The sequence below is a fragment of the Hylobates moloch genome, unplaced genomic scaffold (genome assembly GCF_009828535.3).
Source record: "Hylobates moloch isolate HMO894 unplaced genomic scaffold, HMol_V3 SCAFFOLD_14, whole genome shotgun sequence".
NCBI classification, from domain to species: Eukaryota; Metazoa; Chordata; class Mammalia; order Primates; family Hylobatidae; genus Hylobates; species Hylobates moloch.
Window position 1 is genome coordinate 62,051,615 of NW_026652289.1, and position 18,283 is coordinate 62,069,897.

Sequence of the window (18,283 nt, forward strand, 5' to 3'; positions counted from 1 at the left end):
TTTCCTGCAGCCCCTCGCCCTGCCCACTCATGCCTCCTTGCCTGCCTGGGCCTGGGACTAAGCCTCAAGAGGCCCATCCTTCCCCCAGGTGGCCTCAACAACAGGACAGGGAAGCAAAGCAGAGACCATGGAGCTGGATAAAACAGAGTCCCAGGCCCAGCGCTGGGATCGTCATTGTGCGAGACAAACTAGGGCAGTCTCCATCCTGGGGCTGCAGACACCCTGTTTGGGGATGACGTGCATCCCAGGACACTGAGGGTGACAAGGCTCTCAGGATCGGCAGACCCCCAGAACTCCGGGAGACAGAAGGCCAGGCCAGCGAGTGGTGTGATCTCTGGGTGGTCCCCAAGGTTTGTCCAGTAGTGGCCTGGAAGGGCACGGAGCCGCCCGGCACCCTTGCTAGCCCCTCATCCCCTTCTCCAGTACTTAAATCAGGACAGGTGCCCACCAGGCTCCTTTTGATCATTTTACTTTGCTCCTGCCAGGGTCTGGCTTGGGGAAGGGAACAGGGATGCTTGTTGTAGGACACTGGGCAGGGCCCTCAGGGTGGGAGCTGAGCAGTCACACTGTCCAGGCTCATGTTCCAAGCCTGCCACTTACATTATGGACAGTTGGCCCAGCAATGAGCCTGTTTCCTCCTCTATGAAATGGGGAGAATCACACCTGTCTCACTGGGCTGTGGTAAGGAGTCAATGAAATGGAGAATGCTGGCACTTAGCAAAGTGCCTGACATGTAGTGAGTGTCGATAAATGTCAACTGCTGTCATCATCAGCACCATCATCATTATTTGTCCTTAGACATCAAATGCCCTGGCCTGGCCCAACACATTGTGCCCACCTCTGCCCCTCACCTTTCTGACTTCACCTCCGGTCCTGCCCTCCCACACAACCTTGTATTCCATCTTGCAGAATGACTCGTGCCTTCACCATCCACCAGAACCTGTCACCCCCTAGGTCATTTCCCTCCCTGAATATGTCCTCCAGTGTGACAGCCAGCACAGCCCCATGTCTTTGGGCTCCCAATAGGCAGGCGGGCAGCTTAACCCACAGGACCTCAGATCCCCACAGCACAGAGCAAGCTGGAAAAGCTAACAGTGGGCCCTCGGGGGGAACATTCCACGCATGGCATCCCTGGAAGGGACCAGGATGACACAAAGGGAAACACTCCATTCACCTACTGAGGCCACCCAGAACTCAGACCAAAGTCCTTCAAGACCTCACTCAATGTCCTTGGCATAGGAAATCCCCAATTTCCTCCCCAAATCCTTTGGCTCCTTAGAATTCTACGGCATTGGACACATTTTCCAACACAGTCCTTTTGCAGAGTCACAAGTAGCAGGGACCTTCTCACCACCCGGTACCAAAGACTGCTCTGGGATATCCGGGTGGAAATCTCAGACACAGGCCCAATGAGGCCCAAAGGCAACAAAACTAATGGCCTTGGGGTCTCCTGAGACGTCCCAGCCTCTGGATTGAGGGAGAGGCCTCCTGACAGTGCTTGGGGGTCTGGTCCTTCCAGCCTGAGCCATACCAGGCCTCCTCTGGAATGGCTGGGATCTAATGAGACTACTATCTGCAAACACCTTAAAACTGTAAGGTATGCACATGCACAGACACACACAGACACACACACACACACACACACACACACACACACACACACACACACGGACTTTCCACCATTAACAATAGGGAGAAAGAGGATGCCAAAAAATTACCCATCTGTCCAGACAACCAACGCCAGTGGAATCCATCTGAGGGCTGGCAATGACACAAAATCGTAAATTCAGAAATACTTTTTAGCCCCTTGCTTCAAAATTATATGTGGCTTTCACTCATGTAGGTGAAGAGGAAAAAGAAAGGACTGAAATTTTAATTTGTGTTCATCTGGTTGGGCCTTTGAGGGAAAGATATTATTAGAGAAGGAAGTACCCTAATGAGGGGAGCCACCAGAGACCAGAAGGCACTCAGGAATAGGACCCAGAAGACCTGGACCCCAGGACCACTAGAGCCCAGGACCAGGTTGCCCACTGTGGGACCCTGTGTGGCAAGTCACATTCCTGCTTCTGCTTCCAGCCTCCCCATCTCTGCAACAGCCATACTTTCGTGAGCTCCCATGCCTTGGTGAGAAGGGAATGGACGGGCGAAAGCTCTGGGCTGGAGAAATGGCCAGGCAGCCATGAGCAGCCAGTGCTGCATTATCCTTAGAGTTGCAGAGAGACTACATCAAGAATGACAGGACTTCAGGGGAAATACATTTATTGAAGGTACATTTGGCCCTTGCAGAAAAGTGGGGGACAAAACAGTGATGAAGAGCACAGACCCTGGAGACAAACAGCCCATGGCTGTTCCAAGAGAATGCACATAAAGGCGGCCAAGTGGAGTGCTGGCCATAGCATACACTCAATAACCGGCTATGATTTTGGCAACTGCTACCATGGCATGGATGTGGGGTGAGGGAAGAATGGCTCAGATGGAGACCCACAGCCGTCCAGCCATGCCCACTAGGTATGCAGCCCCAGCCTGGGGGCTGTCAGTCCCAGCCAGCACGCCGACAGGCCACCATGCCACCAGCCATGCTCCCAAAGGGCCCCACAGACCTTGCCCCTGGCCCTCGATGTCCCCAGTCCAACACCAACCTCTCATTTCTCAAGGAAAGTTTGATTTGGGTATTCTTCCAGATGTGGGGGTCCCTATGACCAGCTTCTAACTGCAGGGGACAGAGGACTCCAAACCACGGTTCCCTCGGCTTCCTATCCCAGCATCTGCTGCTCAGGGAGAAACACAGAAACCACTGGCCTTTGCCAAACTCCTCACTTGCCAGATCCTCCCTGCAAGCTCATTCAGCCGGCTCCAATTCCCCCAATCTTCTGACCCTTCACATTGGTCCCTCCCCCAGAGTGGGGACAGGAGGAAGACAAATGTGTACCACATCCACTTTGCTGCCTCTCGCAGCTGGGGGAAGAGGATCTCTTTCTAAACAAGAGACGGAGAGCTGTGCTGAGCTTTTATCATTTCCAAGCGAGACAAGAGAGAGACAACTGGTTAAAACGTGGTAGACAGGTGCTTTAAAAGTTATCTTCAGGTTTCACTCATACAGACTGTTCTTAACCCCAAGAACACCAGCGACTGAAACATTGGCAACCTTCCCATCCAAGGATTGGAGGAAAAGGGAAACAAAAAGAAGAGGGGAAGTCAAAAAGTCTTCCACCAAGCCCCCTCCGCAGCTGTCCCCTTCGATAAATTTCAACAGAACAGCAATGCACAATGAGAAAAAACGCTGACCTGAGAATTCACCCGGAGCAGTGATGAGGGAGTTGGTAGCCTCCGTTTCAGTGTAAGACAATGTGGAATCGGACAGATCTGTGGGAGGAAAGAAAAAGAGAACTTAGTTGGCTGTGGGGCAGCACTCTCTTTTTTCTTCTTTCTCATGCATCTGTGTATGTGTGCACGTGTGTGGATGTGTGTGCTTGCAAAGGGCAGCATGTCCCTCCCAACTTTCTGCTGTCACCCTGTAACCCCATCTCAGGATCACCCCAGACCAGACCAGCCTGCCCAGGAACTCTTCTGGAAAGTGCTGACTGTGGTGAAGCTGGTACCTGAAAACATTGCAATTGCCCTGACCACGGAAATAACCCAAGTTCAGGGGACCGAGCAAGTAGCAACTTGGAGCCTCCGTGGGTAAAGTTAAATTAAGCCCCTAAACAATTCATAGTTGCTGTACTTAATTACAACCATTAAAATTCTTGAAGTTGTTCCTTCTTGCTTCCTTCCTTCCTTTCTTCCTTCCTTCCTTCCTCCCTCCCGCTAGAGCTGGGGAAACTGTTTTAACAAGTCACCAGCTGTCCTCACTCTGTCCCGCTTACACCCCTCTAATTAAGGGCTCAAGCATTTGCTCCCAGATTAACTTTGTTTTTTCTCTCCCCTCCCCCACTCCCTAACATCCAAACCTGCTCACAAGAGCAACTTTTAATGTCTGGACTGTTCTTTTTAAGGCGTTTTTTTTTTTAAGTAGTTTTAAGTACTTCATATGTACATTATTGGTTTTCCTCTGTCTGCAGAGCAGTTAGATGAGAAAGAGAAATTCTTTTGCACATTTTCTATAGAACACTGAGCTGCTAGCTTGACAAGCCGACGCCTTTTGGGACAGGCAGACTTGGAAAATTTTTCCTGGGCCTGTGCCTCTGCTACCACCAATGGGTGTTGTCCCTGTTAAGGGACAGGCCTGTCTAGGAGTTGGAAGGCCTGCAGCACACACATCTTCTCACCTGGCACAATCCAGGACTGGTTCGGGTGGTCCCACCTGGCCCCCGCCGGCCCAGCACAGCTACTCCAGGCAAAAGATTCCTGGGATAAAACTGTTTGCCCAGGCCCTCACTAGCTAGAATTCCATTTGATCCTGCAGGAATTTTTTTCCTTTTACCACATGGCTTGGGGAGCGGGAAGATAAAACATTAACCAATTTGGCCTTTTTTTTTTTTTTTCCTCTCTCGTTTCCCACTTGCCAGATGCTGACTGGGTGTTCTGGGTTTTATTTTGTTTTTTGGTCTCATGTGATCACAGAGGCTTAGAAGTGAACTAGCTTTTTGTTTATGAAAAAGCAACAATGCAAGGAAGAGAAAATAATACCAAAAAATAACGCGGGACTATTTATCAGGGAACGAAAAAGTTATCTGCTGGAAAAATATGTTAGGAGAAAAATAAGGACACACAGAAAAATCTTTTAAAAAAAAAAAAAGCTCAATGCTCAAGTGGGAAGTTCTTAAAAGAGTTTTGCTTTTAACACCTAATGTTCCCAAAGTGCTCAGTGCCCACAGCCCTGCTGCCACTTCTCATCTGAAGTAGCAACATCACAAGCCGAGTCCTATTTCTTAGTGAACTGCCTTACAGCCAACACAGAGAGCATTGTGAGGTTTCCAGAAGACGAAACGACAAGCGGTTTCCACCTTTCACAGCTAGTAAGTCCCTATCACGCCCTTGCCAAACCCTCACATCTAGTGTTTCTAGTGAGGCCCTGGACAGTGTCTCAATGGCTGCTGTGCAAAAGAATGTTCACAGCCTCTATCACTGCTCAAGCCTCAAGGGGGAAGAACTCCATCTGCAAGTTGGAGCTCCAGGTTCAGGTCCCGCCTCCACTATGAGTCAAGCAACATCAGGGCTCACCAGCTTTTTCTATAAAGGGCCAGAGGTTAATATTTTCAGCTTTGTAAACTATACAGTCTCTGCTGTAACTACTCAACTCTGCCTCAGCCATGGACAAAATGGAAATGGACAAGCCTGGCTGTGTTCCAGTAAAACTCCACTTCCGGACACCAAAATCTGAATTTCACATAATTTTCAGGTGCCACAAAATATTATGCTCCTTTGGATTTTTTTTAACCACTTCAAAAATAAAGACCATTCTTAGCTTGCAAACCATATAAAAACAGGTGGTGGGCTGAGCTATTTGACCACCGGCAAGTGTCACTTCCTCTTTCTGGGCCTCAGTCGTCTCATTTGTAAAACCATGGGGACAACTGTTGGTTTCCACATGGTCACTCTGCAGGGCTGGGCAGTGTCTTGATTTTTGCTGCTTTATCACAGGCTAACTGACAAACCCTCAGGGCGATGATCCTTGACATTCAAACTGAGGTGCTAAGAACTTTCACTAAGAACTTTTGAGGGTTTTTTTTTCTCTAATGGAACTAGGGATCGTACAAGCAACTAGTGCAATTATGCTGACTTAGGAAATGCTGAGACAGGCCTCCGAGGGAAGGACAGTGAGCCACCCACCTGAGTGGGGGCTGCTCTGAGTTTGTGCCTCAACCCTGCAGCTCATTAGCCGGGCAGCTCCTCCCCCTCACTCAGTTTGATTCTTCATCTCTTAAGTGACAAGCTTCCACCAGATCATCTCTCCAGTTCCCAAGAGAACTAAGGCTCCCCCATTCATGGGACAATCCTACTTCTGGAACAACAATAGGGTGGCCACCATGGTTTGGTGGCTGACTCCCACACCCTCGTGGAACAGCCTCTGCCCACCCAGCCTGAGAAGGTCATACTCCTGAAGGGACCTGGTGGGCACTTCTGACTTCACAGCAGGTGAGGGGTCTGGAAGGAAAACTGGGGTGGATATGCCTGAGTGTCTATGACACTAAGAAGTGACTTCCCTAGCCAGGCGCAGTGGCTCATGCCTATAATCCCAGCACTTTGGGAGGCCAAGGCGGGCAGATCACGAGGTCAGGAGATCGAGACCAGCCTGGCCAATATGGTAAAACTCCGTCTCTACTAAAAATAGAAAAATTAGCCAGGCGTGGTGGTGCGTGCCTTCAGTCCCAGCTACTTGGGAGGCTGAGGCAGAAGATCGCTTGAACCCGGGAGGCGGAGGTTGCAGTGGGCAGAGCTCACGCCACTGTACTCCAGCCTGGGTGACAGAGCGAGACTCCAACTCAAACAAAGAAAAAAAGAAGTGACCTCCCAGATGATGCTGACACACACTACTGGGAGGAGGCCTTTACCGAAAACCAAACAAAACCCACTTTTTGCGGTCACTTGGTAGAATGTTGCAGCATTGTTGCCACGCCATCTGACTTTTAAAGCTTGAGTCCCACGGGAACTGCTTGGGTCACAAAGTTGCTCTCCTGGTACTGTCAGGGCCAAACTAACTTGCACCACAATCAGGATCCTACAGATTCCATCACTTCTCTGCCTCAGAACCCATGCTCTGAAACCCCACTAGAGGAAACAGAGAGCCAAGCAATCTCCATTTTTATTTTATTTTAGAGATGAGGTCTTGTTCTGTCCCCCAGACTGGAGTGTAGTGGCACAATCATACCTCACTGCAGCCTCTAACTCCTGGGCTTAAGTGATCCTCCCACCTCAGCCTCCTAAGTAGCTAGGATTACAGGCCTGAGCCACCACGCCCAGCTAATTTTCATATTTTTTACAGAGATAGGGTCTTGCTATGTTGCCCAGGCTGGTCTGGAACTTCTGGCTTCAAGCAATCCTCCCACCTTAGCCTCCTAAAATGCTGGGATTACAGGCATGAGCCATCGTTCCCAGCCACAATCTCTACTCTTTTTTTTTTTTTTTTTTTTTTTTTAGACAGAATTTCACTCACTCTGTCGCCCAGGCTGGAGTGCAGTGGCGTGACCTCAGCTCACTGCAACCTTCCAGGTTCAAGCAATTCTCCCGCCTCAGCCTCCCGAGTAGCTGGGATTATAGCTACTCGGGAGCATGTGCACCACCACACCCGGCTAATTTTTGTATTTTTAGTAGAGACGGGGTTTCACCATGTTGGCTAGATTGATCTCAACCTCCTAACCTCAAGTGATCTGCCCTCCTTGGCCTCCCAAAGTGCTGAGATTACAGGCGTGAGCCAACAATCTCTATTTTTGAAACCACTTACATCTACCCCAGAATATGGGCTGATCATCTAGGCTCAAGATTTTACAGAAAATATGTTCTGCCTCTGAATGGGAATTGTCTAAAATTACCAACTCCACTAAGCTCACCTAAGGGACAGTCCATGCCGGGGGTTTTTTGTACCAATATACATTCCTTTTTAACACTCCAATTGTTGTTTCTGCTCAAGTGAACATCTTGGCTTAAAAAGGGGGAAAATATACAGCTCCTCTCAACAAAGACTTCATGCCCAACCTATTTGTTATACTACTAATTAATACACTCTAAAGGAGAATAACCCAAGGCTGGGGGGCCCAAGAGAGAGGAAAGAGACACAGAAATAGCAACCCACCTCCAGTGAGATGCGTAAGTCAAAACCCATTCATCTTCAACAGGCCCATGTTTAAAGGTCACAGAGAGGTTAATGATGAGCCGTGGAATTTCGAGATGTAAATAGCCTGCTGCAGAAGCTGGGTCTGCTTTGGCCCAACTGTGGGAGTGTTTGTGCAACTTCACCCCATTTCACAGCAACCAGTCTGGCTTTCACCCCTCCCCTCCAGCCCTCTAGCCCTGAGGCTGGACACACACTGGGCTGAAGGGGACCCAGTTTGGGACACACCTCTGCAAGGGTAGGAAGGAGGGCATACTTACCCAGTGGCTTGTACTCGTCGCGAGGAGACAGCCGAGAGTAGGGAGGTGGCGGAGATTCTGGAAGACAGGAGACAGCATGTCACTGCCAGGGTGGGGGAGCTCACACCTCAGGTTCTACATGCTTTTAATTACTGGTTTCCTCAAATAATAAACTCAGCCTTCAGGAAGCCCTCCCTTTGTCCCACCTCCTCTGCTGCCCAAATCCCCTCAACAATTAAAGCCACAGGCTTGGGGCTCAAACAGATATGGGCTCAATCCCAGCCCTGCCACCTTTGGCTGTGTGGCCTCAAGCAACTTACTTCACTTCTCTGAGCCTGTTTCCTCAGCTCTAAAATGAGGATAATAATCATCTAGACCTCCCAGGTTTGCTGGGATAATGTATGTAAAATGCTTAGTGCAGCTCTTGTAACTGTTGAAAAACACCTCCATAAACAGTAACTGTTACTACTTTAACAAGAGAAACGTGAGTGCAGGGAAAGTCAGAGCCAGGGTTTGCTGGACAAAATACTGGATGCTCAGTTACATTTGAGTTTTGGATAAACATGGCACCATTTTGTAGTATAAGTGTGTTCCTTTCAATATTGGGGGTGTACTTATACTAAAATATGGTGCGTTATTTATCTGATATTTGAATTTAACTGGGCATCCTGCATTTTATTTGCTAAATTTGGCAAGCCTAGCGTGAGCGCAAAGGCCCAGACACAGAAACTCGTGTCCAAACAAGCTGCACTAGGGCTAGCACTCCTAGGTGCAGGGGAGGACAGTAGAAAGGGTTAGGACCCAAAAGGCCAAACCCAGCTGTCTCAATAGGAGGCCTTAAGCCAGTCACTTCCAGCTGTTGGCCTCAGTCTCCCCTTTTGTAAAGGACGGGGGAGGAACACAAGCTCTCTACAGCTCAGACGCTATGATTCCTTATTGTCTGTGATATTTTTCTTTGGGTTTCCTTTCATTTGCCTAAAATACTCCTCCTTAAAAACATATACTTTGCCTTCAGAAGAATTCCTTGGCTTCTTGCTTTATGGGAAGTAACAATTTGCTAAACTAAGTAACAATTTGCATGAATGAAATGACCCTTCATTTTCGGTAAATGAAACTAAACACAATCAAATCGCAAACTAAAACAAACTCTCAGTGGTAATAAAGTGGTAATAACTATTATTAGGCGGGTATCAGTAATGACACAAGGGGTAATAAGTGTTTTTCACAATTGTAATAAGGCACAATTAGTTATAGGAGCATTTGTTTTGCTCCATACACCCAATGAGGCCTCACCTCTTCCCCACCCTGGCTTTTCCAGCTCAAAGTTACTTCCAACAAAGTCAAAGCTCTGAGGTTTAGAAACAGAGACTTTCTGTGGACAGAAATTAGGGAGAAGGAAAGGTGAATCAGAGTAGCCACTGAGAGAGATGTGAACATTTGCTCGGTGTCTACCTTGTCTCACTCCATGCCAATCACTTTCAATTTTATTATTTTAGACCTCAGGTACAGAGTAGTTAATTATGCTCATCAGGCACCTATTTTTATTTAATCCTTTCTCAAAACACAAAAGATAAATGAGATGACATCATCCCCATTTTACAGATGAGAAAACTGACTTGCGCATGTGCCCTGAGCCAGTCATGGTGGAGCTGGGATTCCAGTCCAGGCCTGACTCTGCTCTGCCACCCAATGAGGTGGAATCAAGAGATGCCCTGACTTACACCCCTTCATCCCCGCTGGGTCTGGGACACCACCTGTACAGAATGCGCTCACTAAATGTGGACACAGACAACTGGGATAAGGATAATGGTAAAGTTGAATGCACCTGTGGACAAAGATGTGCAAAAAGAGGATCTAGGGGGCTCTCAGGCCTAGAGGCCAGCCTTGAGTGAGGACCAGCCTCTCAGGATAAGAGACAGGGCATAGGAAGGGTTGGTGTTCCACAGGAAAAGAGAATTGAGGCCAGTGCTTCCACTGTACAGAGAAGGAGACTGGTGAGTGGAAGTGACTCCCTCAGGACCTAGGTATGGAGCCAGAACCAAAGCCAGGTCTCTGAACTCCATGCCCTTCCACTACCCCCATGAGCTTATCAGAAAGCCTGCAATTCCTTAGGGTTACTTTTGCAAAAATCTGACTGGCTGAGGTCTAGGCCACACATGGCATGGAGCTCTGGACATCTGCCCCCAGGATTTGTCCCCAAAGGTGAATCTTGACAACTATGGGCAGTAGTGGCTGGAGTCAAGCCTCTGTAACCAATGCCAGCATCTCTTCCAGGGGCTGCTTACCTGGGACTCAAAAGGTGGAAGGCAGGAAAGGCTCATGAAGTCCCACCTGGAAGAACTACCTGGGCCTTGAGTTGTGACACCTGCTACACATGGCCATAGCTGAGCTGGGAGTTCCAATGTCGTGAGATAGAAAGAAAATCTATGAACCTGAACCATGAGACATGCCAGCTAGTGGAGCACTACAAAGCGTTCAGGAGGGACCTCACCAGGCTCCCATTAGCTCTGGCAAAATGGTATGCACACAACTGTTTAACAACTGCAGGGACTGAAAGCTAATCACTAGATTCCATTGTAGGCAACTAAAAAAGTATGAAGGCTTTAGACTCCACCCCACAACACAAGTATTTAGAGTGTCACAGACAGAAGAGGCCTTGGGGTTCACCCAACTCAATTCCTTCTTTTCACTGATATGAAAACTAAGGTCCCGCTTGCTGAAGGACCTGCCCGAGGCCACACATGAAGGTAGCTGCAGGTGTTATAGGGGAGGCCAGCTAGAGACCAATATCAGGTAACCCTTTCCAAAAATTGAGATATAATTCACATACCCTAAGATTCATCCTTTTTTAAAATATACCATTCAGTGGTTTTTTAGTATATTCACAGTGTTGTGCAACCATCAACCACCATCTAAACACAAGACATTTTTTTCATCACAAAAAGAAACACCATCCCCATTGGCAGTCACTTCCTAGACCCCAACCCCAAAACTCTGGCAACCACTAACCTACTTTGTGTCTCTATGGGTTGCCCATTCTGGACATTTCATTTCATACAATATATGGCCTTTTGTGGCTGGCTTCTTCTTTCACGTGGCACAAGGCATCGAGGTTCATCCATGTTGTAGCACATTTCGGTGCTGGACTTCGTTCTTTTTCATGGGTGAATGATATTCCGTTCTTCGATGTACCATATTTCATTTATCCATTTATCAGCTAATGGACATTTGGGTTGCTTCCTCTCTTTGGCTGTCATGAATAATGTGCTATCAACACTACTGGGTAACAATCAGCCGCCACTCCCACATGGCTGCACCCTGTGGATCTGGACTGGTGGAGCCCCAGGGCATTACCTCAGGTGGGCAAGGTGGGCACTCAGGTGGGACACTTGGTGGGTGAGACTAAAGGTCAGAAAAGAAACTGTGAGCTGCCACCAGGCCCTCTGTCTACTCCCCTCTTAGAAGTTGTCTTAGTATTCTTAAAAGTTGTATTGATTTTAAAATAATAACCAATATGCTCTAAACTTCAACAGGAGAACTTTTAGAGCACTGCAGGCCCCTCTGAAAGAAGTGGACCTAGTAGGGAGAAAAAGAAAAGAGAGGGAGACAGCAAGACATCAGAAACTCCAACCCCCTTAGACATCCAGCCTGAGGCATCTACTTCAGGAATCTCCTCCAACTTCCTGCAGAAGCAGGAGCAGTCAGCCAGGGGCCAGTGCACCAGAAGGTTCAGCTCAGCCCAGGCATGCCTCTGGTTAGCCCCCAGGGGGTACTTAGCCTTTTGGGATCTAGACCTAAATTCTAAAGCCAGAAAAGAGTTCACAGCCTCTCCCAGTGCCTGGCAAAGTTTCAGTATGGGACATTACCTTCCACCCCATCTTTGCAGCTCAGCATCTTGCTTAGGAAAAGATCCACATGCCTCCCGGGTTGCCAAGTTTCCCCCCTCCCAGAGAGGAGCTGTGGGTGGGGAGGGGGCCTCCTGAGTGCCCGTCCTTCCTGCCCCCAGAACCTGAAGACTCAACCCTAAGCCCCATGATGGGAGACGCAGAAAAGGAGCTCCTGGCACTTTAAGGCCGGCTGAGCCTAATTGCCCAGATTCCCCTGGCAGCCAGATAAACAGCGCGGCCGGCTGGCGCCAGCAAGAGGCAAACTGCACATTATCACCCCTTCCTCACCTCCAGGAGGAGCTAGGAGGAGCAGACAAGCAGGGCTAGGGGCCGCTGAGCCGGGCAGGGCGGGGGCTTGGAAGCCCAACTTGAAATTGATCTCATTTCAAAGGGATAATGCCAGGCCAAATAAAAGGAAAACTTTCTAGCCCATTCTAATTCCTATAGTCCTGGCCTGGGAACCCTGTGTTTTCCTAGGCGGCCTCCTCCAGTCGTTTAAAAGTTCTCTCTCTCGCTCTGTCTCTCTTCCCCGGGCGCAATTTGGATAATAGTAATTTACTGAATATAATTACAGAAAAAAAAAGTGGGGAAGCAAAGAGCAGGAGATTTATTCCGAAGTTAATGGATACTTTCAGGAGAAAGGAGCTCTATAAACACAGGTTAGAGCTGTGATTAAAGTATTTCTCCACATTTCCGTCCACATAGGCACCCACCGAGCTCAGCGAACTGGCTTTTCCTGGGACAGAAAGACACCCAAGGGGGAGGCAGAGCTGGGCCTGACTCCCACGGGTTGGGAGGCCAGGAGGCCCCCAGCCCATGCCCAGCAGAGGTGGGTCCCCTCCTGAGGACCCCAGTTTCCGAGACAAGCCTGGGGCAGAGTGGGGGAGGGGACGGAGGCCTGTGTGGCCTGGAATCTGCACATCAGCCCTCAGGGATTCCCTCCAACCCCTTACTTTAGATATGAGAAAAGAGGCCCAAAGGGGAAACTAGCCCCAAGGCCACAACTCAAGTTGATGGAGAGTGGGCTCGGAACAGCAGGGGTCCACACTGCCCAGGAAGGGGTCTCCTGTCACCGGCGCTGCCTGCGGTGGTCGGTGAAGGTGCGGAGGTGACTGCTGCCAGGTGGGAGTCCCTCAGTGCCGGTGTTCCAGTGTACTTTGCCGGCTAGCGGTGTGCCTGCGCTGTGTGTGTGCGCGCATCTGTCTGCCCGGAGCCCCGGCCCTCTCCCCAGAGCCCTGGAAGGCACAGTCTCCTTATCAGGACGCGCACCGCTGAGCCCCAGCTATGCGCCCGCCCAGTTACGGGAGCCAGGCTGGCGGCCAGGCGGTGGAGGCGGGGTGGGCAGCCCAGGGCTCCCCCAGCTCTCAGGCCAGGGGCAAGAGGGTCAACCTGGCACATACTGGAAACTTCCCTGACCATCGGTCCTCCCAGCTGTCCCCAGGGTGGCTGAATGGGGGCCCCACAGGCTAGCAGCTAGCAAAGAAATGGGAGGAGACTTGGGGTGCTGCAGCCCTGACAACAGCGCCTCCTTCTGGGAGAAGGAGGGGAATCAAGTCCCAAGGCTTAGTCCAGATTTAGATGGAGAGAATATTCCTAGAGCCACCCCCACTGACCAGCACGGTGGCTGAGAGGGGAGGTAACTCATCCAAAGTCAAGCTGCAGGTTACTAGCTGGGCAGAGCCTAGGACTAGGTCCATGGTCAAGAACCGTTCTACTGCAGCTTGCCAGGTATCTCTTGACCTGTACCTCTCCAAAACCACCAAATGCAAACCAACACCCAAGCCAACTCCTAGTCCCAGGAGTAGTAGTAGCAGGAGTGGTCCTGTCCATCGTCTCCAACTTCTTCACTCCTCCCCCTCCCTGCCCACCCACCTGAACGTGCCTGACACCTTGACTCTGAGCTGGCTGGCTCCCTCTCCTCTGACCCATCCTCCAAGGTCCTGCTCCAGGTTGGAGCTGTGGAGCTCCTGCATGCCATCCTATTACATACACACCCATAGCCTTCTGGTAATTCACATCCAATGACCTGGCCCTGCACACTTCCCTTCTTCCCCCATCTCTCCCCCATAAATCCCTCGTGGGATTATGTTTCTTGAGGGCACAGATCCTACTCATATTTCCACTCTGTTAGCCACAGCACCCAGCACAGTGCCTGGCCCAGAGTAATTGCTTAACAAACATTTGCTGCACACTGAAGTGGCGAGAGAGAATACACCTGCCAGGGGCTTCTACAAGAGTGGAATGGACCTACTTAAAAAAAAAAAAAATGACCAGGAGCAAGACAACCATAAATAGGGGTCTCCTTCCCCAGAGGCAGGGAGGAGACATAGTTGGCAGAGGAGAGAAAGTCACTTCCAGGGAAAGCTGTCAGGAAGGGGAAAAGAATATATAGAAAGACTGGCATGGGCCACAGATCACGGACTGCTCATAGCTCCTAATTTGGGACTGGAGTGACCATGAGGGGAGTAGGGTGCCTGATCAACACTGCCCCTCCCCACCCGCCCCCATCAATGCCCTCTATGCAGGAATCATCACTGAGGGGAAACTTCTTTTCCTCTCCAGACACTATTCCACACGCAAACAAGACACCTAGGACAAATGCACCGTCCTAGGCCCACTTTCCCCTTCCACACAGAGAGTCAGGAGACCTACAATCTGACCCTCTCTGTGCTCCCAGCCTGGGTGCTGACTCTCCCCAGGGAAGCCAGAATAGAGGGATTCAGAGCCCTTCCAGGCTCAAGAGCCTGTGACTCCCTGCCAGTCCCACCCCTGCAAAACCCCAGTGCCACCTAATGGATTCCCATACATCCCTCAGAGGCTAGCTACAGGCTTAAATGTGTGTTCCCCGCAAGACAGAGGTCAGAGCAAGGCAAGTGCAAGCTCCTGGCCTGCTGGAGCCTCCTGACCTGCTGGGGCCTCCGCCTGTCTGCACCTGAGCACGACGGCCTGGCCAGGTAATCAAGGCTGAGGGTGGGGTGTGTGCAGGAAATCCCAAGAGGAGAACAAAGAAGGGGGGCAGTTCTCAGAGGTAATCCAGTATCTGGCTTCTTCACCTACTCACCGATGCCTCCAAAACCCTAAACTCTATACAAAAGCTGAACACAAAACTTGAGAAGGACTATGGAAGACCCTGGCACTTGACACCCAAGGGATGTGGGGAATGATAATATGTGGGGAATAAATTTATGAGGGTGCTCTTTACTCCAGAGAGCGGTTATCCTGCAAAGCTTTGTCGAAAGTATACAAAGGCACAAATTGGACATTTGATGAACACTTCTGATTCTAGCTATGATTTGTGTACACCCAATTTCACAACTTACAGCTACTTGGACATAGAAAAGCACAGTATGGGTAAGGGCACGTGCATACAAACGCTAGAAGCCTGGGCACAGACTGGGGTAGATTCCGGAATTGAGGTAGGAGGAAATAGCACCTACTTCTTTGGTCTCTCCTTGGCCTGCCCTCCCCTTTCACTGCCTATGAAGTTGGAGCCTATATCATGTCCCTGAAACTGCACAGAGAAAACTACGACATGTACCCTTTTAAGTTTACCGGAGCCTTGAGATAAAGTTGCCACTTGATGTGTGTGCTGGGACACCCACTCCCCTCGGCCGGTCTGAGGCGCCTCCCCTGGTGGCTCCCACGCTCCAAGGGCACCCGGGGAAGCACCCGCAGCTGCACCGACCCGCAGTGTCACAGAGAGAAGGGCACGGAAGAGGACGGGAACGGGGAGCCAGGGCCCCCCCGGCCTGCGCAACGCGCTCACCTGGCCCGCAGAGCCGGCTGAAGTGGTAGGGGTTGCAGCACACGGTGGGGCCGTCGGCGGCGGCGGCGAAGCTGTGGCAGCCGCACAGGGGCTTCAGCTCCACTGCATGCTGCAGGTCGGGCCAGCGGAAGAGGCGGCCGAGCAGCAGCTGCGGCGGCGCGGGCTGGCCGCCCAGGCGGAGGTCGGCGCGCGGCACCAGCACGCAGCCGCCGGGCACGCCGCCGCGAGACTCCACCGCCTCCAGCAGCGTGTCCAGCGAGCGCTCCTTGAGCCGCTTCAGCAGCGAGTACGTGACCGTTTTGAGTTCCTGCTCCAGCAGCAGCAGCCGCGAGCGCGCTTCGCGACTCCGCCCGCCGCCCGCCGGCTCCAGGGCTGCCCCGGCCAGGGGGTCGCTGGCGTCCCGGGGCGCGCCGGCGGCGTCCCGCTCCGAAAAGAGACAGCAGGTCACCGTCTCGCAGTCACTCTCGGGCAGCCAGCCCGGGCCTCCCGGCTCCGCCACGTCCAGCAGGGAGCTCCCAGCGCCGGCCCCTGGCTCCGACATGGGCCTCGGGGGGCCCCCTGCGCGCCGGCGCCTCCCCGCGCCCTGGGCGCCTCGCTGTCCCACTGCGTCCCGGGGCCGCCGCGGGGCTACCGGGCGGACTTCGGAGCGGCCGCAGCCTCCGCCCTCTCTTGCCCGCGGGGCCGGCTCAGCTCGGCTGCCCAAGCTCCCATCCTCGTCGCCGCCGCCGCCACCGCCGCCGCCGCCGCCGCTGCCGCCTTCCTCCCGGTCGGGGACCACACGACTTCGCCAAAGTCGCCGCACCAGCCCCGAGCGTTTGGACCTGAACATACGATATCCTTTGGCGCCAGGGGTGGGGGGGAGACGGTCTCCAGTTACCGGGGGTCCGTTCCCTCAGCGAGGCGCCGGCTGCGCGGGTCGCAGCCCCACATGAAGCTCCGCCGCGGAGCGCCGTGCAGACCGCGCACAGCCTGTCGTCGAAGGGGCGCCGCAGGGCGACAACATGAGGGAGCTCGCCGAGGCGGGACGGCCGGGAACACGCGCACGCCGAGCCGCAGTCCGCGCGCGGCCAGCGGCTACATGGACCGCAGCGGCGGGGCTGCTCAATAACTCCAGCCCCCACGCTTTAGGGGGGCTGCAGGCGGCGCGCCGCCAGAAAGACCCCACATGGGCCGGCGAGCCTTCAAAAGTTGCGCGGCTGGTCCATGAGCACAAAGCGCTCGCGCGAACCCCCAAACGTGTCTGGAAAGCCCTGCCTTTACCCTGCCTTTTTTTAAACCAAAGCGCTTAACTACATGGGCTTTTCCTGCAGGATCCGAAAGGCAGGCTTGTTGATACCCCCAGCTCCCTTCTTACTTACTCCCTGCAAAAAGGAAAAAAATAACAAAAGGAAAGAAAGAAAAGGAAATCCCAAACAAAACCTAAATCCCTGGATTTGCATGCACGAAAGGCCAACGCCGTCTCAGGTCCCAGGCGCTAGATGCACTTGGAGCGAGTTTCTCCTGGACGCGGGTGTCAACACATGAGTGGAAGCTGTAAAAATCCCAAAGAGCTGCTGGGAATCCTTAATTAAAAACGCAGTCCACCGAGGCAGAGGTCGCAGCCCGCCCCACGCTGCCCTCGGACGCTTCGTGCGCCGAGGCCGCCCCCCCTCCCCCCTCCACAAAAGTGCCTCCCGGTGGCCCCGGGGTCCCAGCGAGGTCTGGCAAGGCAGCGCCCGGCGGCTCTTTCTCTCGGCTCAGCTCCCTCGATCGCTCCCCCGCTCGGCTCTCTCTCTCTTTTTTGTTCTCCTCAAACGCACACTGAGGGCCCCCGGAGGAGCGCCGCGGAGTCATTGGCTGCCTCCCATCATATGCCAGTCTAGACACTTTGGCGGCTCCGCGGCGCTGATTGTTGCGCAAACAAGGTTTCAAGTTTCTTAACTCTTAAAGGAGAACACGTCCCATTGCAGGGCCGGAGGCTCCAAGGGGCCGGCTCCCGGGGCGGGCCGAGCTCGGGCCTCCGCCCCACACCACCCCGGCACCCCCGCCGGGGGCCTGACAGCGCCCGCGGCCCGCTTTCTGCCTCGCGTTGCGCCCAGAGCACGGATGCGAGCGAGCACACATGCGCGCGCGCGCGGACACACACACACACGCACAGGGTTACACGAGCCACGGCCAGGCGCGCGAGGCTCGGCGGACCCAATGAGACTCGGACGCAAACGGGGCGCTTTGCCTCTCCCTGGCTTGTGCACAAACTTACAAACACACTTTGCACTTTAAAGTTGTTCCAAACCCCCATCCCAGGGCAGGCTAATAAAAATGGGTGTGCGTGTGTGCCTTCATGGGTTGAGCCTCTGAGGAGCAGGGGGCGGCGGATATGTTGGGGTAGCGGATCTTCCGTGACTGCACGAGGGACTTTACGCTCCTTGCACAAAGTCGGGGGTCGCTCTGCTGGGCCAAACAGGGAGCTCAGGACGCTTTGCGTACGGTGGCTGCAGGCTCGCCCGGAGTGGGGAGATGGAGAGGGTGGGGTAGAGGCGGGGAGTGTCTACTCGCTGGCTCCTCTCGGTCGCCACGGCCCTCCCTCGGAGCGAGGCGGGCCGCCGGCCGGCCGGGCCCCCTCCAGGACGGGTGCTTCCTC

The 18,283-nt window shown here is 52.7% G+C and overlaps 1 protein-coding gene across 1 annotated transcript in view; it reads right to left on the reverse strand.

Moving 5' to 3' along the window:
• SMAD6 (SMAD family member 6) overlaps positions 1-17,673 on the reverse strand; it is a 79,259-nt gene extending 61,586 nt beyond the window's left edge. Inside the window, exons 1-3 of the mRNA XM_032175277.2 lie at positions 15,664-17,673; positions 8,032-8,088; positions 3,286-3,363 (exon numbers count right to left, since the gene is read on the reverse strand). Coding sequence (XP_032031168.1) covers positions 3,286-3,363; positions 8,032-8,088; positions 15,664-16,492 — 964 coding nt within the window. The 5' untranslated portion in view covers positions 16,493-17,673. The remainder of the gene's footprint in view (positions 1-3,285; positions 3,364-8,031; positions 8,089-15,663) is intronic.
• Between the last annotated feature and the right edge of the window lie 610 nt (positions 17,674-18,283).